The following is a 24195-nucleotide window of genomic DNA, read 5'->3' as shown; positions in this document are numbered from 1 at the left end:
AATTTGATACTTACGACTGATCATGGCCAAACGCGCCAGGTCAGAGACAGTTGCGTTCAGTCAGTGTTTAAAATCTGCTCCAGTCGTTGGAAACAGTCTGTAAGTGTGTTCAGTTCAGTCTTAATGTGTTTCAGATAGTCGTTAAGTGTGTCCCCGACATTAGTCTAAACCCTATCTGTGAAACCAGGCTTGGATCAGATAGAAATTGCAAAAGAAATATATTGTTGTGGGGAACGGGGAACCCTGGAGTCAAAAAGGTTGAGAACCACTGGTATAAAAAACCACACAGCGTATGTAAAGGATAAAATAGTTTTATTTATAATTCTCATGTAAAGGTAGGCCTCAACTTGCAAGACAACTGTTGGCAGTATGTACAACATACCTGTAATTTCCATGGAATGGAATCAGACAAAGAAAGACCTACTCAGTTTTACTAATGTCCTAAGTGGAAAATATGGTAAAAGATACACACACACACACACTCGCGCACTCACTCGCGTCTCCTAGACACTCAAAATGCAACTTTTTTTGCGGTGTGCAGCGGTCGAATTTCCAATGAACATTTAGAACATTTACCTTTATAGGTATGTGACAAACTGACCTATATACGCACGAGCGCTTTGTTCCCGCGGCTGTGTTCTCAGCAGGTGATCAGCGCCAGGCGCGTTGGTGACTTAGGAAAGCTGTCGTATCTTTGCTTTGTGAATACCTCTAAAGCCCATATACTAGTGACATAAATTACGTCATCACGTTGATTCTCACGTTCGAATTTCCAAGATGGCTGCCGTAAGAAGAAAGCTACAAGCGAAGCAACATTTCTCTCGTGTTTGGCGTCAAAATCCGCTATGAAGGTGAGTATTTTTTTGTTTCAAACCCAATACTTTTGATAGAATATACATTTAACTTGAATTAGGTGAAGTTTGGGATTGATTGTAACATTCGCATGTGTTTTTTTACGATCCGCAAGTGACGTTGTTGTCAAAAGCTGAATCGGCCATTCGGTCATATTGGCTTCCAAAACTTCTCCCAGTTTTCATCAATCCGTGCAGTATTTTTCAAAGTAATCATACAGAACGAAGGTTTAGAATCTCTAGATTACATTATTGTCATGATTTAGTCAAACATATATATAAATACCATGGATGGCTATGGATTTGTTTAGGAACAACTGTGCTTCTGGCTGCCTGCCAAGTCATGTGACCCGTTTCTAGCAAGCTGATTGGCCAAATCTTACAAACATTTTAGCCAATGTGTGCTGTATTATTCTGCACAGAGTTGGTAAAATTTAATTATTTTCACAATTACTGAATGTCTTTAGTACTTGAAGGCCTCATTGCTGTGTGTTGTGAGAATGAATTTCTTTGGCCTACACTGCAAAAAATGCTTTTCTTACTTAGTATTTTTGTTTTGTTTCTAGTCCAAATATCTAAAAATTCTTAAATCAAGAAGCATTTACTAGAGAAGTAAAATGACATAAGAAATTCTATTTTGTTTTAAGATAAAAAGAAAGTCATTTAAGTAATTTTTGCTTAAAACAAGCAAAATTATCTGCCAATGGGGTAAGAAAAAAATCTGAATTCGAATGGAAAACAAGATTATTTTTCTTACCCCATTGGCAGATAATTTTGCTTGTTTTAAGCAAAAATTACTTAAATGACTTTCTTTTTATCTTAAAACAAAATAGAATTTCTTATGTCATTTTACTTCTCTAGTAAATGCTTCTTGATGTAATAATTTTTAGATATTTGGACTGGAAACAAAACAAAAATACTAATTACGCATTTTTTGCAGTGTACTGATGTTTATTCTTAAAAAAAATTCAACATGCATGCATTTATTGATTGCTAAATGATAAATAACAATCATCAATTAATATTACTTCTGAGAAATAAATAATTGTCTATTTTGTAGGTATTTTTACTTCTTGATGAAACAATGCCAGTGGTGGGAAAATAACTTGACTTTCATATCATCCAAGGTGAGTTGTTTTTCATCCTAACAGAAATAAATAGAATTATGGAGTAGTAGTCTTAATATGTATATATTTATTTTAAATTATACTGAAAAACTGGAGTAGGTCGTGTGGTGTTTACATATTTATATTTCCACAACAACAAAATATAAATTTCTTCTAGATGAGCAATTTTGGAACTGCATTCAATATTCATGAATTAAATTGGATATAAATTAAATAAACTTCTTTTTTTCCCCTAGGTTATACCATCATGCCACCAAAGAAAAAGCCAAAGCGGGGATCGTTTTCTCCTCAGCCAGGCCTGTCTCGTCAGTATTTGATGGAACATTTCACTGCTGTACCAGCTAATCATGAGGAGCTAAAGAATGGTCACGTGTTACTCTCATTCATCTCTAATGACCATTCTTGGACGAATGTTGTCCGGGATATAAGTAACAAAATTCCTGACATCTCAATTCTACAGCATCAAGTGGTATCCCTTGTGTCCAGATCATTACAACGATTTAAGAACCTCTCTCGTGATGCAGAGATGGCAAAGTTTAAGGAGATCTGCAATGAAGTTTTCCCTGTTCATCATTCCCCTAGTTCCAGGACTGATCCTCCTACATCTATGAGTGACGAACCCACCTCTCCACAGTTAGAACCTACATCAGTTGAGAATACACCTTCAGCCTCGACCCCTGAATCGATCACCCTTCCACAGCTAAGGGGAGATGTCTCGACTCCACGAAAACTCAAAATGAGGAGAAGACTGGATCTCATGGCAAAATCTAGAAGTGAAATGAAGCAAAAGCATGCTATGGAGATGAAGTTGTTAAGAAAGAAGCTGAGACAGCATAAGAGTGTGAAGTACCTGAACCAGTGTCTTAAAAGGAAAGATGAAATCCTAGAGAGGAAGAAATCTACAATTAGGATTCTTCGACATGAACTGAAAACCACAAAATGTGCTACTGAGCTAGAGGAAACTAAATTTAAGTTGGCCAGACTGAAAAAGAAGCACCGCAGATTGAAGCAGTCCAACAAGAACAGGCGTCTTACTACCGTTAGTAAAAAACTTCATGAGAATGACCATACTAGACTCTCAAACTTGTTAACTGAAAAAGATGATGAGATAAGGTACTTAGAGAATGAAACACTCTGTCTTAAAGAATCCATTACTAATGAAGCGTCTGTTGTGGAGAAAAAAACTAAGAAAGATGAGAAAACGTTCTCATTAGATATGAGACAGATGGTGTATGATTCAATAATCAACCAAGTTCCTACTAAGAATATACCAGTACTCATCAGAAGGTTTGCTATGCGATTTGGAGTAAAGATTGATGCTGTTCCCCACAGAAATACTGTCGAGCAGATGGCCCGGGAGCTTGGTGCGATATCGGACCTACAAACCGCTGAAGTGGCAATGACTACCGAGAACCTTACACTAGGATTTGACTCAACAACACAGGAAGGTGTTCATATAAATAGCATACATCTTACAACTAAAACAAAGTGCTTTGTAGTAGCCATCGATCAGTTACCTGGTGGCACTGCGGAAGACTATGCTGAACATGTGACAAGTTCTATTGATGAACTGGCTAAAGTTTATTCAGGTTTTTATTTCTGTGATTACCAAGACTGCCGTAAATCTATTATCAGCAACATTTCAAATGTTATGACAGACCGCGCAGTTGTAAACCACGCTGCAATCCAGAGAATTTCAGAGTCGTGGGGCAAACCTCTTAATGAGCTTAACTGCCACCTTCATCCCATCGACACCATTGCCAGTTCATGCCGGGCTGCACTGAAGACATTGGAGACTTCTAAGGGACATGTATTTGGTAAAGACTGTCTGGCAGCAAACATTGTCCTCCAAATGAACAAACTCCGTTATAAGGATGGGAAGGGAGACCCAAAGGGTTTCACTACTTTTCTTGAAGATGTCAATTTGCCCCGTGGCTTGTTACCTCGTTATCGCGGGAATCGTCTCCATGTACTTTTTCACCTATGTGGCAAATACATAGAGCATTATGAACTGTTTGAGAAGTTCTTGAGAACTGGGACAGTGTCATGTGGTGGATTGCTGTCAGGTTTGCACAAAGACTTCACTAACCCAACTGCCAAGTTGGAAATCCAGGTCCTCGGCTTGAATGGAAAACTATTATCAGGCCCTTGGATGAAGAAGTTTTACACTTCTGCCGATAAGCAAGTTGATCACCTGGAAGGAATCAGTATTGTCAAAAACGTTCTGTCATCCCTCAAAGAAGCTCAACAGGATCCAATCAGTGTCCTCACTCGTGATACTGATTTTTTTGGTGACACCCTTGACAAGTGTGACTCAACATTAGCCAGACTCCTAGAGTTTCCATCGGACAAAGATTCTTTTGTCAGTATGATGTCTGCCTGTCTTTCTGCTACAACTGCTGTCATAGAAAGACAGTACAAACGATATTTAGAACTGATTGTGACTGATGAATTACGGAAAGAAACAGAAACAGCTAGGCCACACAACATTGACTCTGAAGAAATCATCGGTATGTTTAGTGCTGCCAAGCACCGAGCTCCTAATGCCACCCTATGCTTCATGTCATCTAGGATGAGGGCTCAAAAAAACCATCTAGTTGAGTACCTCGATGAACTGAAAAATCCTGAAAAGGAAAATATCATCTATTGGGCAGTAGGTATGGCTCGAAAGAAAAGACAAATTAATCGGCAAAGTCATGTGGAGATGAGGGGTGAATTATCACGAAGGGCTGCCCTGAAGCGTCAAAAGAAGGATCAAAAGGAGCGAAAAGCTGTTGAAAACAAACTTAAAGTGTTAGATGTGTCCCTGATCGAGAGCGAGTTTCCTGAGTTGGAAGAAAACTCCATTTCTGCTGTGACTGATATTCTCTCTGGTGCTTTAGTGGGCCGTAATATTTGTCATGTATGGTTTGATAGTGATTCTGGGGAGAAGACTGTTTACTCAGGACGTGTCGAGAAACTGAAAAAAAAGAAAAAAGGAACTTATGTAATTGCCTATTGGGGTGAGAATGAATCGTATGATGATGCTGTAGACTTTGAAGTGTCGGCGTATGAATTAGCAGCAGACCTTATATGCCAAGATCTAACATTATCCTAGAGCTGAAACGATTCAACTATTTTAGTAATCGTTTTGTTGACAGAATTGTGTGTGAGTGTGTGAGAGAGAGAGTGTGTGTGTGTGAGAGAGAGGGAGAGTGTGTGTGTATGAGAGAGACAGAGAGTGTGTGTGTGTGTGTGTGAGAGAGAGGGAGAGTGTGTATGAGAGAGAGAGACAGAGTGTGTGTGTGTGTGTGTGTGTGTGTGTGTGAGAGAGAGAGAGAGAGAGAGAGACAGAGTGAGTGTGTGTGAGAGAGAGAGCTAGAGTGTGTGTATGAGAGAGAGTGTGTGTGTGAGAGTGAGGGAGAGTGTGTGTATGAGAGAGAGACAGAGAGTGTGTGTGTGTGAGAGAGAGAGAGAGAGAGAGGGAGAGGGAGGGAGAGAGAGAGAGAGAGAGAGAGAGAGAGAGAGAGAGAGAGAGAGAGAGTGTGTGTGTATGAGAGAGACCGACCGAGTGTGTGTGTGTCTGATTTTGAGCCAGAATTAAAATAAAAGTTCGTATTTTTTGACGAAAACCCTGGCCTGTCTCTTTAGATCTTCTTGTCATGTAAACTAATCTCTATGTAAACTAATCTCTATTTAATCTAATATCATGTAAGCAGAAGTAAAATTGCTTTGTAAGATGACTAAAGAAACTATGAAATTCATGTGGCAATGCCAATTGTCTGTTTAATACAATAAATATGTGATTATACCTTTTATTTGAGAGGATTTTGATTTCATATGGAAAGATATGTGTGGATTGATGCTCTCGGTTTCATTAATTAGTGGTTAATTAGAAATAATAAAAATTTTATATATACCTTTTAAAAAGAGGTCATCTTAATCATGTTGGGCTTTTAATTACCTACACTGTGGTGTTTGAATTATGCAAATAGACCAAGGAATGAGGAAGTTATGATATTTTGAAGTGTTTGGTCAAGCGGAAGAGGTCACAGTTTTTCATTGTTTTATTGGTTTAATTAGATACAAAAATGACCCCAAATTTCCGAATTTAAAAATTCCATAACTTTCTTAATAATTATCCGATTTGAATCATTTAAAAACCATTTTAAAGGTATTTTTATTATCTATCATATGGTTATGATTATATATGAATTTTTTTATATTGATTTTTTTTGTCACATACCTAACCTTTAAAAGTCACGACATGAACCTACTCTTTCAATATTGACTAGCTTCGTGGGGGGATACATCATTTGGAACGTTTATATTCCCAGTATGGAGTGAAATACATAAAATACATGTTTGGGAGGCTCAGATGACAGATTCAAAATATATGTTTTTTTTCACTTTTTAACCCCCATTTTTAAAAGAAAAAAAAAAGGTATCTTTTTTTTCCCCCAACCTGTAAACTTTACTACATCAGGCTAAAACAACAAATACAACACAAGCTCAGCAGCCTTCCCATAAAGAATGTTGGTTCTCTTTTCTTTTTTAAATAAGGGATTTTATCAATAACATTTCAAGACGTATCACTCGTCCCCTAGGTTTAACAAGGGCTACATTGATAGATGCTTTAAAAACAATCCTTTAAGGAAAAGTAACATATTTAGAAAGGCAAACCACTCGGGACAATTCAGCTATGGGTAAGTTCTAAGCAGGCTTTAAGATATTCAACAAAAATTTATATTTTAGCAGTGCTAGGAGCTGTACACCTCATTCAACCCTTTGAAATTCCACCTGGAGGGATTGCAGACAAGGGTACAAAAAACAAAAACAAAGCATCAAGTCCTTAAGTTGCAAAGCTGCCACATTTTGGGTTTAAATCATCGTTTGTTGTTGCGTGTGCCAGGACGCAAGATGGACGAACAGAGTCGGAGAGGGAGGGAGAGTAAAAACAAGCCGTGTTTTCCGTGAGTGTTCTTCCCGTAACTAGCGTCCCCCGCTCTTCCAAACCTGGCGAAGAGGTTTCTTCAGGCGAGGTTTCTGAATCGAGGGTTGACATTCACTGAAAGAGATTGATCAAGGTGGTTTGGGGAGATTGAGGTACACAAAATACAACAAGAAACAGGCCAATGCTGTGACTCTCCCTCCCCTCAGAGGAGAACTTTGTGGAGCGGGCCGAGGATCCGCTATTTAGCTATCCTCCCCGCGGTGCTTCTTCCGGGAACGCTGTTCCTCCGGCTCAGACTCTGAGCTCGAGTCGGAACCACCGTCGAAGGCTGATACAGCGCTGCCCTTGGGGTTGGTGTACAGGCTGCTGTCTGAAGAGGAGTAGTTGGCCTGGAGCTGTGTGGTCCCCTTGACTTTCTCCAGTGCCCGCACTGGAAATTAAAGAGACAAGACAACACATTCTTCAATTTCTACTCAAAATCATGTTGTTCGAGGCACAAGGGAAGGCTTTTCCTTCAGCACACAAATCCACATGACCAGATAGAACACAGCGACACCCACCTTGTTGCTCCAGCAGGGCGTTCTGCCTCTTCAGATCGTCGATGTCTTGTTGGTGTGTGTGGTTTTTTCGTCGCATGTACTGGATGTACTCTGTGGCTTTGTCTAGGATTTGGGCTCGGGATGCCTGTTTGATAGATTGCTGTCAGCAACAAATGAAAAACTAGAATTTGACGCAAGGAATGAAGTATCATTGCACATACATAAACCCCAAAACCCATTTCATCCAAACAACCCTAATGAACACATACAAACAGCTTAAAAACCTTCTCTTTTGGTAGCTACACATTTCTGAAGTAAAGGGAAACAGAAAAGTCAAGTGTTTAATCTGATCTCTTGCTTTTGATTGACTAAGAAATTAAATACACTTCATGTTCTATATTTTTCCTAATGACACATTTATAATTGGTTTATGTACTACAAACACTTGTGCATTAATTCATCTTGGATATTATACAATGTAAAATAGCATGTGTTTTTTTTAAAGTCACTAATATTTAATGAGGCTTTTTATCAGAATAATAGTTTCTAAACTGTAAAGTATATAAATAATGCAGTTCTAATTGACACAGCCTTTATTAATGTTATGAAAACATTTCATAGATGCCTAAAAAAACCACACATAAACCATACTGTCGTAATCGTGTGATTATTGTCTTCATGTTTCAGCTTTTTATTTGGCTACAGCTATAGCTGGATAAGGGATTTCATAAGTTTCATAAGCTTTTATAAGGAGTTTTATACTTTCTGGAAGTGAGAGCCCTCTGGCTTCGAATATGAATGAAACACAGCGATTCATAACGCTTACATCGCCTCACTTAAGACAAGAATAAAACGTCAGGTCATGCACAGACTATCTTGTCTCTTTGAATTTAAATCCGAGATTTATTCACATTGGCCCATGAAAAACTCCACAAGAACACACTTGCCCGAAAAAAGTGCAGTTATTATAATGTTACTTCCAACCAAAAAGTTATTTTTTGAGATTCGCTAAATATTATTAGTGTTTAAGATTATCTTTACATTTGCCATCATCTAACGCTAGCTTAATCTAAATGTAAAATAGAGCACAATTAAACATCCAATATCAAGCGATACCAGAAAAATCCCTAATATCATCCAATAACAAATATTGTACCAATATATTATGCATCCCTAGTCATGTGACTCATTTTAATAGACTGAAATATAACAGAAACCATGCACTATATACCTAGAAGAAACATAGCTCTAACATAAGGGCCAAACTATTATTTCTACTACACTCTTGAGCTCTCTATTTTAGATACAAGACACACAAGAGGAAAGAGAAACCGCATTTCCCCCTGTAATGGCTTCCTGGCACCAAACTGTACATGGATCACATCAATCAGTCTGGATCTACTCTGCTCTCAATTCTCATTACACTTGTAATTCACACCCTCCAACTTAAAGTCCAACTTAAAACATCAGGGAAATCAACAAAAGCTAATCAGCTCATAAGAACATTTAAACCCATTACATTCAATTAACAGTTTCAATGTAATACAGTAGACATTTCATTGACAAAAAGCACACAAAACAACATGCCTTCTTGTGTTCCTCATGGTTTTACCAATGACATTTACCAACCTTTTCCCCTTGCAAGGCGGGAACGGAATCCCGAAGGCTGTGAAAGCTGTCTTTGATGTGGTCCCTACGTTTGCGCTCCAGCGCATTGTGATGTGCCCGTTTGTCTGCCTGCAATGAGAGAATCACAATGGCTTCAGCCTCTTCGCTTGTCATGGTGCCATTGGGTTACAGTGTTAGTCATAAGGAAACATTTACAGTTCAACTAAACTTTTTAAAATTGTATTGTAGACCTTTAAATGTCAACAAAAACTATTATATTCTATTGTTTTAATCAAGTGATACTGACAATTATAAAAAAAACAGAGATTTGTAAGAGAAACACGTTGTATGGTGTCAGTTTTTTGCAGCTTGGACCATGTTTGTCAGAACATCCTTAGCTAACGCACAATTGATCATAACTTCCATTAGTTATTTTAAGACATACTAATATGTGAATTAAAATATCTGCTATTAGGACGCAACAAAAAGACTGCAATTGCACTATCCCACAAAAAGTCTCTATGTTAAGCCTGGTTTTAGTACCCTGAGACTGTTGGCCTGAAAAAACAACATGGTCACTGGAGTCCAATGTCACTGGGCTTGGCCAAGACACTGTTATTACATAAAGGCACAGCTGTAAAACCTGTTTCGAATCCAGTGACTCATTAACAAGAGCCTCTTTTGCATTCCGTGGAAAAAGGGGCAAAACGAAAGCAGTTATCCAAATGTTAAAGTGCCACCGGGCAGCACAAAGACATTCCAATGTCTACGCACCACCTGGAAGAGCGAGGTGTGGCCATAATGTTACTGGCAGATCCAGGCTGTCTGTCTGATGTCTAAAAGGTGACACTGTACACTGCCAGTGTCAGGATTGTATTACATCCACGTGAGGTGACAGACTGCTCAACATGTCAAGAGCTATTCTGCACTCAAGTATAGTGAAAATTACACTCTGCATATGGCTTCTCCACAATTTTATCATAACAAAAAACATCAGCAATGTCTCTAGTGAAATTATAGGTATAAAGGCTATAAATGACATAAGAAACCAAAATGACAAGCAGTATTGCTGAGGAAAGCTTTGAATATACTCCTCAACATGCACTTCTGTTGTCTTATGATCTCAACATCCTGATAAAAAAAAAATATTTCCTCCCAGCACAAAAAGAAGGGGGAGATAAACAGGACTTCAGAGACATTGCAGACCTTGTGTCTCCAGTCTACCCAATGAAAACTCAAGGCTAGTGAAAACAAGCCTGCTTTGTGATGAGTGCTATTTTAAACGTCCCACTATGAACCCCACGACACACTTTGCAAAGACTGACCAGCCACTACTAAAAGTGATAGTTCACCCAAAAACAAAACGTCTGTCATCGTTTACTCACCACATGTCGTTCCAAGCCTGTATGACATTCTACTGTGGAACACATAACATGTTTATTGTCCATTCAATGAAAGTCATTTTAGACTGCAATCACATGGACAGTTGAAACATTCTTCGAAAAATCTTCTTTTTGTTCCACGGAACTATAAATACAGGTTTGGACTGATTTGAATGCGAGTAAATGCACTTTAACGGCAAAATACATTTACTGGCTGGGAAGCCAAAAAATGGCAATGAAAATAACACTACTATAGTGTTAAACTTCATGATGAAGGTAAAATTAGTCTCAGTCTAGGGTGTGAAAGGGTCTACAAGCCCATTCTCTAGAGAAACAGAGCAGCCCGAGTGCATGGCATGCTGAGCAAACAGGTTAGGGTTACATGTGGGGGGAAAAAAATCCCTGTGCAGAAAATAAACTATTAATCGACACTTCAAAGTCTTTACAATACATAGTAAGATCATTATGGCAAGACTGGTCCCATCCCATAAAATCCCAAGGTCAGGCCTTTTTAAGTTTATGAAAATATCCAAATTTATTTACATTTCAATCCATTTTATTTAATTTTCTGAGAGACATTTAACAGTTTTGACTTGGTCACATCTTTTAAACTAAGCAATGAGCAATGTAGCTTCTAATTGGTTTTGGAAATTAGCTACTCTATGCCATAACCGCATTTCTACACTACACTTATCTCTTTAAAGATGCACGTTTAAGACATGAAGCCAGGCAGCAGGTGCACGCAATTGCTCAAGGCTCTGGATTATTGTGATGTCAATGGCAAAAACAAAAGCATTATGCTTTAATTGCAAATGCATGAGTAATGTAAGGCGTGGAAGCTTAACCAAGCCCCTTAATTCACTGGCCGGACTGGAAATTTGTTATTGTGATATTATTATTCACAAATAAATTAAAATCGCATAATCATCAACACCTTCACATTGATCCAAACCTGTATGACTTTAATGCAGAATATAGAATATTTCAAACAGAAAAATATTAGGGACTGACAAACTTAGTCACCATTCACATGCACCTTTTCTCAAGATCTTTTGCATTTCACAGAAAAAGTTTGGAACAGCATAATGATACTTAAATGACGGAACTATCCTAGTTGGTTCCCACACATCTACATTGAATTACAAACCATACCGTGTGTGTGTTTTAACTTTCGTTTCATTTTTGTTTGTTTTTTCCTCTTTTCTATCACTGTTTTTTTTGTGTGCATTAATAATTTGATAAAAAATATATAAAAAATGACTTTGAAAATTGAAAAGGGGGATGTTCCATAGGTTCAGGATTAATATTTAATGTTGCTTATTTATTCATACACAGTCTAATCTAAGAAAAACAAGATATCATAGGGGTTAAAGGCATGAATTACAACCCTGCCGTCGTATGGACGTCGTCCAATAATATCCCATGTACACCTGCTACCGTCGCGACACGCCACGCTAGAACGCTCGTTTATAGAGAATTCGTTCGTCAATTTTGACGCGAGCGTTCTAGCGTATCGCGCCGCGCACTCGCTATAAGCCCTCCGCTCACTCACTCACTCACGTCCCTCCCTCCTGCAGCAAGTGCCCTGCTGTCGAGCACTGAACTCTCTGAACCGACTCAAAACAAGCCGACTGCGTGTGTCTCTGCCCGTGTTCATCGAATCCACCACATCTACCCCTTTTTAGGCTTGATTCTATCTTGTTGTGTCGTCCAACGATGCAAATTAGTTACGGCCGTTCAGTACCTACCCGGAAATAAATTGTAGCTAATCTCAAAAAGAGAAGATATTTTCGGCATTAAAGGTTAAACTGGATTAATTGCTCCACTTATTACGCACCACAGAGTGAAATGTCGGTGATTCTTCCTGTAAGAAAACAGAACAGAAAGTACAATTGTAGCTACAGCTGTAAGAGGGATACTTAACTGGCTATTGATGGATGCAATGCACTGTTTTAGTACATAGCATCGCAAATGTACAAATATGGAGACGAGTATAGACTCGACCCCGTGTGTAATTGCTCATCTGGCTGGATATTCTCATTAGGCTGGCTAGAAAATTATTTCCAACGCTAGGTTGGCTAACTAGCTAACAGGCTAGCCTCGTATTGAGGCTCAAGAATTGAAAATACAAGAGGTTTAATTCTCAAACATGCAGAGTAACTTACAAACACAAATAACTATACTCACATCACTATCGACCTCGATATCATCGTTGTCGCTCATTCTTCGGCGAAGATAGATAAATCTACACGAAATGTTGTTTTGAAAACAACATGAAATGGGGCCCAAATCAAATGAACAAACAGGAGAGATTCACTGCTTACACGAAACGAGATCAACGGACTCTATACACGTGACTCGCCTACACACGGACATTTACCGTGGCTTGTCACGTATGTGATCGCGGCGCAAAGCATTGTAGGACTTGTTGTTTTTTAGAACCGTGGCTGTTGGTCGATGTAACAACGACTCTATTATGTAGAACTACAACACCCAGTCAGCGTTTCGGCGTGGCGCCTCTGCTTCGCGTTGAAGGAAAGCCCTTTTAGTGTGAATGCCTCATGGTAATTGTAGTTCACTTTATGTCGCGTTTCCAGCAAGACACGTGGAAAGTGCTCAGTTCTGTTTGTGGCTAATGCGCTGATTACTAATACTACAAATATGTATACGTAATAGCCTACTACACTATAAATATTTCGTGTATTTTTAATATTCTTTTTTTCACTATTATTATTAGAGTAATACAAACCACATATAAATAGTTTACAATATCAATAGGGGTTAATTTACAGTTATCTAAATAAACTTAATCCGTACAGATTGTTACTCTTATGAAATACTACATTTTGGTTTCTTATTAATATATTTTAGATAGGCCTACTTAAACAAAGCAAGTTGTAAAAAAAAAATTATAAATTAAATTTTTTATGAAATTAAAGGTATAGTGGAGGATCTTTCCGAATTTTAGATAAGACCCGCCCTCTCCACTTTTTGAAAAGTTTGATTGATTCACCAGAATGATTGACAGTTAGGAGGACCAATAGTATAGGTGATCCACCCGGAAGTAAAAAATCCTCCGCTATACCTTTAACTAAATAAAATTATTAAGGTTTAAAATAAATTAGATACAACTTCTGCAGTTAATATCAAAAGAATGTCCATAGGTCAATGAAATGAAATACTCATAATTTGAGATTAACAACATATTTTTTTGCTGTTGACTGATTATCAAAAATTAAATCTGTATTTGAAATGATAAATGCCTAAATAATGGTTTCAATATTCAGACATCCATACTATTAAAAATGTATGTTTATCAATACAAAATACATTTTGCTTAATAGCCAAAAGGGCTATTATAATCTTATCACACACATCTAGATAAAATACAGCAGACCATTATCAAATGCACGTGCTGGTATTTTATAAGACCACAGAACTTTATTTAAAATTAAATTGTTCTGTTGTAAATAAACAGTCAACAATAAAGATCAATGTCAGACTCCCTAAAAAGCAAGGCAGATAGTGTATTTTTTTTCCTCTCTCCTCAAAATAGTGCTACAGATAAGGAGCTTAAACAGTGGATTATAAGAGCTGCTGGATCAGTAAAAGGGTAAAAACAAGCACATCGTTGTGTTCACTCCCCCACAAGGTCAGAGTACCAAACAGGACTCTTGCAAACACAGTCACTAACCCTGTCTCATTATCCGATCTTTACTCTGACCACCTTATGCCAGAACAAATAATACAGCATACTTGACCCACCAGCATCCTTTGCCCCAGACATCATATATTGTATATGAACTAATAAGTCATACCATTTTTTTTGCTCTTATTGCAATTAAATATTAATTAGCCAAGTAACTTCTCATTTACTCATGCATTCGATTTATTTCCTTTTTAAATTCAAATTTTTTCATGCACTTTTTCTGAATCCATATTGTGCCTGTATGGTTAAAGAATGTACACAAATGCACAGCATGGGGTGTCAATACTAGGGATGCCATGCAGTCCTAAGGCCAAATCCCCTTCCAGTCATTTTCATAATGTTCCCTCTTCATTTGTAATGATCCATTTGTGCACTTCCAACTGTCTGTTTTCTAAATGCTACTGGCTGTGGAGAATGAAATGGACTACAGGAGTCTGAAGCAGGATGAAGGGTGATTGCCCTAAAAAGCAGCTTTGTCTCTGTGGCAGCTCACAGAAATGATCTCAGACAATCTATGTGACCCACCAGCACCCTTCCCCCATGCCTCCTCAGGGGGGCTCTGCTTCACTGCAGGATTAATCTGTCCCACCCCGTTCCCTTTCAGAGAAACGCAATGCCAGTGTATACGTAAATACACACATTAAATCAGTCAAATACAAAAATATGCGTATGCTGTCAAAATACTTCATAATGTAAGTACCGTTATATTAAATAAAGGCTTACAAATACTTAAAATATGACATGAATAACATACAGATTAGTAATTACATTTTGATGTACCATAAAGTATTGTCACTTTTCAGATAATTTTGTTATGTAGCAAGTATTTAATATTCAACACTAGATGGCACTATCAATTAAGAATATACCTTGTAAGAATAAACTTTTCAGATTAAAATAATGTTCAAATGTTTATGACTGGATGTTTAAGTGATCTTGATTCATTGGATATAATATAATATAATATAATATAATATACACTCTAAAAACTGCTGGGTTGTGTTAACCCAATTTTGGGTCAAATATGGTCTCACCCAACGTTGGGTTAAAAATTCAATTTAAAAATGGACAAACCCAGCCGTTGGTTTACATTTTTAATGTAACCAATGCAATTTGTCCATTTTTAAATTGCATTTTTGTCCATTTTTTATTTTGTCCAAAATGCAATTTGTCCATTTTTAAATTGCATTTTTTAACCCAACGTTGGGTGAGACCATATTTGACCCAAAATTGGGTTAACACAACCCAGCAGTTTTTAGAGTGTAATATAATATAATATAATATAATATAATATAATATAATATAATATAATATAATATAATATAATATAAAAACATAACTGGTCTTTATTCATAGTACTGTTCTTGATAATATAGTATAATATAATACAGTATAATATATTACATTATAAGATAATATAAGATAATATAAAATTATGTACTTCAGACAGACAGATGAAGATCATAATAAAGTTCAAATGTAGGGTTTAATAATAATCCAACAGGCAAAATAACAGAAGGTAGTAGCAACACATTCACAAACGCTAACTCAAACGAGACAGGACAAACACTGAGAGAAGGTGACAAACTTAAATACACATGGTGATTAACTAATGACAAACAGCTGTGATGAAGATTAGTGTCCATGGGAACTGATGAATGGCGGGAAACTCAAACAAAGGAACATGGGACTCATAAATACAAACTAAAAGTATTTAAAAGAATACTAAAAGAAAATAATTGAACATAAGTGTGACATTACGCCCCCTCTGAAGAAGTGCAACCTTGCACAGCAGCAACAGACAAGTGAGGGAAGGTGGGGGCTCTAGAGATGGACGAGGAGGCGGCGAAGGGATGGCAAGAGGAGCAGGCGAAGGGATGGTGATAGAGGCAGCGGAGGGATGGTGACAGGAGGACGACAACAAAACCCCAGCGGCGATGAAGGAGAGTGCCCTGATGCAGCAGACCCAGAGCAAGGCAGTGCATGACGACAGCCCACGGAGGAGTCGAAGGAGGGAGGAGCCATGTTGCTATGGCCAACAACATCTGGGGGACGACCGAGTGATCCCAGTGTGCAGACGGCGAGACAATGGTACTGAGCGACATTACTGACACTGGAGACCTAGGCGAATCCGAGCGTCCGAGGCGGATTCAGAGTGCCCGAGGACTGAGGCGGAGCCGGTGTGACAGAGGACAGAGGTGGAGGCGGAGGGAAGGAGGAACTGTACTCACTGTAGCCATAGGAGTGGAGGGACTGAGCGCAGCGCAAGGCTCTCAAGTCCACAGCGCAAGTAAAATGACGACTGACCAAGGGGAAGCCGGAGGGACGAGGGAACACGGTGGAGCCACAAGGTTGAGGGTGTCTGGCAAAGCTGAAGGTGGGAGGAGCCAAAGCGTAACGACAGGTCGAAGGGCCGAGGTGGAGTGAAGGGATTAGAGGCAGGAGGTGGAGCCACAGGATACTCTCGCTTGGGCAAGGCTGGTGATTGCACAAGCTGAGGCTTTACATCGCAGCAAGGCGTTCCCGGGGATGACGAAGGGCTGCAGGGATCCAGAGTGGGGCTTGAGGACTGGCTGAGCTTTGCGATGAAGGTGACAGAGTAAGTCCAAATTCCCAACAGGTCAACGAAACAGTCTAAGTGCTGTCTTAAAACAGTGATGATTCAGAACAGACAGATAATACAGGGTGGGACAGGGTAGGAGGTAGTACCTCCATGTCCACATCCATCAGCCGGTCCTTGTTGTCCAATTCCACCAGAATTCCCTCTGCCACTGATGTCGCTGGCTCACACCCCTACTTGTGATGGATTTTTAAATTAATCATAACTAACATTTATTTTTCTTGCAGGAATAACATTCATATGCTTTTGAATCTTAAATGTTTCCAAACTCTGAGTTTCCTTCTAGTAAAAGAAGGGTTTGTATATGAAGAACCAATCAAATTGTAGGGAAATTATGTAATGTATCATGTCATTTTCGCCATGCTCCTATTCTATAAAAACTGTTACAGGTAAAAACTGTATTCTTTTTGCTGGTGGGATTCTCTCTGAAATTTGTCTGAGATCCTCAGGCCGTGATTAAAGCATATTTGAAGGCATTGTCTGGAGTCTGTTAAGTTATTGCTGCGCAGCAAGTTAGGGTTAGGGGACTCAGCCGACGTCGATAAGGAGACACGCTAGAGTATAAATATTATTGAATGGGGACGTCAATTGTAGACTATACAGGTAAACTAACGTCGATTGTTGACGTTTTGTGGACATCGATTGTAGACGAGACCCAGATATAGGTAAACTAACGTTGATTGTAGACGAGACCCAGATACAGGTAAATTAACGTCGATTGTTGGCGTTTCGGGGATGTCAATTGTAGACGAGACCCAGATATAGGTAAACTAACGTCGATTATTGACGTTTCGGGGATGTCGATTGTAGACGAGACCCAGATATAGGTAAACTAACGTCGATTGTTGGCGTTTCGGGGATGTCGATTGTAGACGAGACCCAGATATAGGTAAACTAACGTCGATTGTTGGCGTTTCGGGGACGTCGATTGTAGACAAGACCCAGATATAGGTAAACTAACGTCGATTGTTGGCGTTTCGGGGACGTCGATTGTAGACGAGACCCAGATATAGGTAAACTAACGTCGATTGTTGGCGTTTCGGGGATGTCGATTGTAGACGAGACCCAGATACAGGTAAACTAACGTCGATTATTGACGTTTCGGGGACGTCGATTGTAGACGAGACCCAGATATAGGTAAACTAACGTCGATTGTTAGCGTTTCGGGGACGTCGATTGTAGACGAGACCCAGATATAGGTAAACTAACGTCGATTGTTGGCGTTTCGGGGATGTCGATTGTAGACGAGACCCAGATATAGGTAAACTAACGTCGATTGTTGACGTTTTGGGGACGTCGATTGTAGACGAGACCCAGATATAGGTAAACTAATGTCGATTGTTGGCGTTTCGGGGATGTCGATTGTAGACGAGACCCAGATATAGGTAAACTAACGTCGATTGTTGGCATTTCAGGAATGTCGATTGTAGACGAGACCCAGATATAGATAAACTAACGTTGATTGTAGACGAGACCCAGATACAGGTAAACTAACGTCGATTGTTGGCGTTTCAGGAATGTCGATTGTAGACGAGACCCAGATACAGGTAAACTAACGTTGATTGTAGACGAGACCCAGATACAGGTAAACTAACGTCGATTGTTGGCGTTTCAGGGATGTCGATTGTAGACGAGACCCAGATATAGGTAAACTAACGTCGATTGTTGGCGTTTCAGGGATGTCGATTGTAGACGAGACCCAGATATAGGTAAACTAACGTCGATTGTTGGCGTTTCGGGGACGTCGATTGTTGACGTTTCGGGGACGTCGATTGTAGACGAGACCCAGATACAGGTAAACTAACGTTGATTGTAGACGAGACCCAGATACAGGTAAACTAACGTCGATTGTTGGCGTTTCAGGGATGTCGATTGTAGACGAGACCCAGATATAGGTAAACTAACGTCGATTGTTGGCGTTTCGGGGACGTCGATTGTTGGCGTTTCAGGAATGTCGATTGTAGACGAGACCCAGATACAGGTAAACTAACGTTGATTGTAGACGAGACCCAGATACAGGTAAACTAACGTCGATTGTTGGCGTTTCAGGGATGTCGATTGTAGACGAGACCCAGATATAGGTAAACTAACGTCGATTGTTGGCGTTTCGGGGACGTCGATTGTTGACGTTTCGGGGACGTCGATTGTAGACGAGACCCAGATATAGGTAAACTGACGTTGATTGTTGACGTTTCGGGGACGTCGATTGTAGACGAGACCCAGATATAGGTAAACTAACGTCGATTGTAGACGAGACCCAGATACAGGTAAACTAACGTTGATTGTAGACGTTTCGGGGATGTCGATTGTAGACGAGACCCAGATATAGGTAAACTAACGTCGATTGTTGGCGTTTCGGGGATGTCGATTGTAGACGAGACCCAGATATAGGTAAACTGACGTTGATTGTTGGCGTTTCGGGGATGTCGATTGTAGACAAGACCCAGATATAGGTAAACTGACGTTGATTGTTGGCGTTTCGGGGACATCGATTGTAGACGAGACCCAGATATAGGTAAACTAACGTTGATTGTAGACGAGACCCAGATACAGGTAAACTAACGTCGATTGTTGACGTTTCGGGGACGTCGATTGTAGACGAGACCCAGATATAGGTAAACTGACGTTGATTGTTGACGTTTCGGGGACGTCGATTGTAGACGAGACCCAGATATAGGTAAACTAACGCCGATTGTTGGCGTTTCGGGGATGCCGATTGTAGACGAGACCCAGATATAGGTAAACTAACGTTGATTGTAGACGAGACCCAGATACAGGTAAACTAACGTCGATTGTTGGCGTTTCGGGGATGTCGATTGTAGACGAGACCCAGATATAGGTAAACTGACGTTGATTGTTGACGTTTCGGGGACGTCGATTGTAGACGAGACCCAGATATAGGTAAACTAACGTCGATTGTTGGCGTTTCGGGGATGTCGATTGTAGATGAGACCCAGATATAGGTAAACTAACGTCGATTGTTGACGTTTTGGGGACATCGATTGTAGACGAGACCCAGATATAGGTAAACTAACGTCGATTGTTGGCGTTTCAGGGATGTCGATTGTAGACGAGACCCAGATACAGGTAAACTAACGTCGATTGTTGGCGTTTCGGGGATGTCGATTGTAGACGAGACCCAGATATAGGTAAACTAACGTCGATTGTTGGCATTTCAGGAATGTCGATTGTAGACGAGACCCAGATATAGGTAAACTAACGTCGATTGTTGGCATTTCAGGAATGTCGATTGTAGACGAGACCCAGATATAGATAAACTAACGTTGATTGTAGACGAGACCCAGATACAGGTAAACTAACGTCGATTGTTGGCGTTTCAGGAATGTCGATTGTAGACGAGACCCAGATACAGGTAAACTAACGTTGATTGTAGACGAGACCCAGATACAGGTAAACTAACGTCGATTGTTGGCGTTTCAGGGATGTCGATTGTAGACGAGACCCAGATATAGGTAAACTAACGTCGATTGTTGGCGTTTCGGGGACGTCGATTGTAGACGAGACCCAGATATAGGTAAACTAACGTCGATTGTTGACGTTTCGAGGACGTCGATTGTAGATGAGACCCAGATATAGGTAAACTAACGTCGATTGTTGCCGTTTCGGGGACGTCGATTGTAGACGAGACCCAGATATAGGTAAACTAACGTTGATTGTAGACGAGACCCAGATACAGGTAAACTAACGTCGATTGTTGGCGTTTCAGGGATGTCGATTGTAGACGAGACCCAGATATAGGTAAACTAACGTCGATTGTTGGCGTTTCGGGGACGTCGATTGTAGACGAGACCCAGATATAGGTAAACTAACGTCGATTGTTGACGTTTCGAGGACGTCGATTGTAGATGAGACCCAGATATAGGTAAACTAACGTCGATTGTTGCCGTTTCGGGGACGTCGATTGTAGACGAGACCCAGATACAGGTAAACTAACGTTGATTGTAGACGAGACCCAGATATAGGTAAACTAACGTCGATTGTTGACGTTTTGGGGACGTCGATTGTAGACGAGACCCAGATATAGGTAAACTAATGTCGATTGTTGGCGTTTCGGGGATGTCGATTGTAGACGAGACCCAGATATAGGTAAACTAACGTCGATTGTTGGCATTTCAGGAATGTCGATTGTAGACGAGACCCAGATATAGATAAACTAACGTTGATTGTAGACGAGACCCAGATACAGGTAAACTAACGTCGATTGTTGGCGTTTCAGGAATGTCGATTGTAGACGAGACCCAGATACAGGTAAACTAACGTTGATTGTAGACGAGACCCAGATACAGGTAAACTAACGTCGATTGTTGGCGTTTCAGGGATGTCGATTGTAGACGAGACCCAGATATAGGTAAACTAACGTCGATTGTTGGCGTTTCAGGGATGTCGATTGTAGACGAGACCCAGATATAGGTAAACTAACGTCGATTGTTGGCGTTTCGGGGACGTCGATTGTTGACGTTTCGGGGACGTCGATTGTAGACGAGACCCAGATACAGGTAAACTAACGTTGATTGTAGACGAGACCCAGATACAGGTAAACTAACGTCGATTGTTGGCGTTTCAGGGATGTCGATTGTAGACGAGACCCAGATATAGGTAAACTAACGTCGATTGTTGGCGTTTCGGGGACGTCGATTGTTGGCGTTTCAGGAATGTCGATTGTAGACGAGACCCAGATACAGGTAAACTAACGTTGATTGTAGACGAGACCCAGATACAGGTAAACTAACGTCGATTGTTGGCGTTTCAGGGATGTCGATTGTAGACGAGACCCAGATATAGGTAAACTAACGTCGATTGTTGGCGTTTCGGGGACGTCGATTGTTGACGTTTCGGGGACGTCGATTGTAGACGAGACCCAGATATAGGTAAACTGACGTTGATTGTTGACGTTTCGGGGACGTCGATTGTAGACGAGACCCAGATATAGGTAAACTAACGTCGATTGTAGACGAGACCCAGATACAGGTAAACTAACGTTGATTGTAGACGTTTCGGGGACGTCGATTGTAGACGAGACCCAGATATAGGTAAACTAACGTCGATTGTTGGCGTTTCGGGGATGTCGATTGTAGACGAGACCCAGATATAGGTAAACTGACGTTGATTGTTGGCGTTTCGGGGATGTCGATTGTAGACAAGACCCAGATATAGGTAAACTGACGTTGATTGTTGGCGTTTCGGGGACATCGATTGTAGACGAGACCCAGATATAGGTAAACTAACGTTGATTGTAGACGAGACCCAGATACAGGTAAACTAACGTCGATTGTTGACGTTTCGGGGACGTCGATTGTAGACGAGACCCAGATATAGGTAAACTGACGTTGATTGTTGACGTTTCGGGGACGTCGATTGTAGACGAGACCCAGATATAGGTAAACTAACGCCGATTGTTGGCGTTTCGGGGATGCCGATTGTAGACGAGACCCAGATATAGGTAAACTAACGTTGATTGTAGACGAGACCCAGATACAGGTAAACTAACGTCGATTGTTGGCGTTTCGGGGATGTCGATTGTAGACGAGACCCAGATATAGGTAAACTGACGTTGATTGTTGACGTTTCGGGGACGTCGATTGTAGACGAGACCCAGATATAGGTAAACTAACGTCGATTGTTGGCGTTTCGGGGATGTCGATTGTAGATGAGACCCAGATATAGGTAAACTAACGTCGATTGTTGACGTTTTGGGGACATCGATTGTAGACGAGACCCAGATACAGGTAAACTAACGTCGATTGTTGGCGTTTCGGGGATGTCGATTGTAGACGAGACCCAGATATAGGTAAACTAACGTCGATTGTTGGCATTTCAGGAATGTCGATTGTAGACGAGACCCAGATATAGGTAAACTAACGTCGATTGTTGGCATTTCAGGAATGTCGATTGTAGACGAGACCCAGATATAGATAAACTAACGTTGATTGTAGACGAGACCCAGATACAGGTAAACTAACGTCGATTGTTGGCGTTTCAGGAATGTCGATTGTAGACGAGACCCAGATACAGGTAAACTAACGTTGATTGTAGACGAGACCCAGATACAGGTAAACTAACGTCGATTGTTGGCGTTTCAGGGATGTCGATTGTAGACGAGACCCAGATACAGGTAAACTAACGTCGATTGTTGGCGTTTCGGGGACGTCGATTGTAGACGAGACCCAGATATAGGTAAACTAACGTCGATTGTTGACGTTTCGAGGACGTCGATTGTAGATGAGACCCAGATATAGGTAAACTAACGTCGATTGTTGCCGTTTCGGGGACGTCGATTGTAGACGAGACCCAGATATAGGTAAACTAACGTTGATTGTAGACGAGACCCAGATACAGGTAAACTAACGTCGATTGTTGACGTTTCGGGGACGTCGATTGTAGACGAGACCCAGATATAGGTAAACTAACTTCGATTGTTGCCGTTTTGGGGATGTCGATTGTAGACGAGACCCAGATATAGGTAAACTAACGTTGATAGACGTTCAGGGACATCGATTAGTAGATGAGACCCAGGTACTTAAGTCAATGTGCGAAAGAAGAAAAAATGTACCACAGACTCAATCTGGGGCTTCGGCTCCGGGGCGATGTTCGACGCTGTCCCTTCCTCTTCGGGCTCTGGCTCAATGATCACTGTGGGTGGTCGTTCTCTGTCTGCAGGGGGCTCTAGCGAATTCTCTGCGGTCGAGGGTGGTCGTGGGCATGGTCTGGCTGTGTCCTGGATCAGGGACAGACGCTCTTCAGACACCTGATGATGGCCTTCCTCCAGTCAAGTCCTGAGGTGTCTGGGAGGTGTACAGGTTGGTGGTAGTTGGCCCCGATCCAGAACAGCGATTTCAGGGTCTCGTCGTCGTAGTGCCAGGTGATGACAATATGGCAGAATTGTTCTATATATATATTTTTAAAAAATCACAATCACAGATTTGGGCAATCACAGCTGATTTTGCTGCATCATCCATTTCTTGGTCCGGTCTTATGTTGTATATAATATACTAATAATAAAAAAAACTGGTCTTTAATTATTTATTGTACCGTTCCTAATAATATAATATAATATAATATAACATGATATAATATAATATAATAAAAACATATAAAAGCGTCTAAAAGGATAAAAGCATCTGCTATCCAAGTGGATGCTGCACACTGGTGGTGATTGAGGAAAGATTCCCTGACGTGATTGTAAAGTGCTTTGGGTGTACAGTACATATGAAAGCGCTATAAAATGCCTCATTCATTCATTCATTCAAATGTATAAATGTTAATGATCATAACTGGCCATAACTTAGGGTAGAGTGGGGGAAAACGCTACTAGAAATAGGCTATTACAGAAGTATTCGATGTGAAGCTTACACTGACGAAGCACCTGAGAGAACTAAATATTTTGTTCTTCTGGAAGACATTGGTT

At 40.4% G+C, this 24195-nt stretch overlaps 2 protein-coding genes across 5 annotated transcripts; one reads left to right on the top strand and one right to left on the bottom strand.

The window, feature by feature from the left end:
* Window positions 1–293: 293 nt before the first annotated feature.
* Window positions 294–12934, bottom strand: max (myc associated factor X). Of its 4 annotated transcripts, none has more exons than XM_079887681.1 (6): window positions 12628–12934; window positions 12278–12304; window positions 9080–9187; window positions 7472–7610; window positions 6209–7341; window positions 294–576 (listed from the first exon to the last, which is right to left on the bottom strand). In XM_079887681.1, exons 1-5 carry the CDS (start codon window positions 12661–12663, stop codon window positions 7154–7156), a joined length of 498 nt encoding a protein of 165 aa, XP_079743807.1. In that variant the 5' UTR covers window positions 12664–12934; the 3' UTR covers window positions 294–576; window positions 6209–7153. The 4 variants fall into 4 exon arrangements, with proteins under 4 accessions (XP_079743807.1, XP_079743808.1, XP_079743810.1 ...); XM_079887682.1 differs by having other exon boundaries at window positions 7472–7595; window positions 12628–12839; XM_079887684.1 differs by lacking the exon at window positions 12278–12304 and having other exon boundaries at window positions 7472–7595; window positions 12628–12832.
* Window positions 672–5895, top strand: LOC307168086 (uncharacterized protein). The gene is made up of 3 exons (XM_079887659.1): window positions 672–851; window positions 1912–1978; window positions 2215–5895. The coding sequence occupies exon 3, from the start codon at window positions 2226–2228 to the stop codon at window positions 5073–5075; it is 2850 nt and encodes a 949-aa protein (XP_079743785.1). The 5' UTR covers window positions 672–851; window positions 1912–1978; window positions 2215–2225; the 3' UTR covers window positions 5076–5895.
* Window positions 12935–24195: the final 11261 nt, after the last annotated feature.

The sequence above is a fragment of the Squalius cephalus genome, assembly GCF_949319135.1.
Source record: "Squalius cephalus genome assembly, chromosome: 12".
NCBI classification, from domain to species: domain Eukaryota; kingdom Metazoa; phylum Chordata; class Actinopteri; order Cypriniformes; family Leuciscidae; genus Squalius; species Squalius cephalus.
The sequence above is the reverse complement of the archived record's forward strand: the minus strand, read 5'-3'. Positions and strand labels throughout refer to the sequence as shown.

What these genes read in the sequence shown, in the direction of transcription:
- LOC307168086 (XM_079887659.1), top strand. Translation starts at nt 2,226, where the DNA reads ATGCCACCAAAGAAAAAGCCAAAGCGGGGATCGTTTTCTCCTCAGCCA.
- max (XM_079887681.1), bottom strand. Translation starts at nt 12,663, where the DNA reads ATGAGCGACAACGATGATATCGAGGTCGATAGTGAT. An exon ending in CACCGACATTTCACTCTGTG is followed by an intron (nt 9,188 to 12,277) that starts GTGCGTAATAAG and finishes CTCTCATTGCAG; the next exon opens with GCAGACAAACGGGCACATCA. An exon ending in CGCCCTGCTGGAGCAACAAG is followed by an intron (nt 7,342 to 7,471) that starts GTGGGTGTCGCT and finishes TTTAATTTCCAG; the next exon opens with TGCGGGCACTGGAGAAAGTC.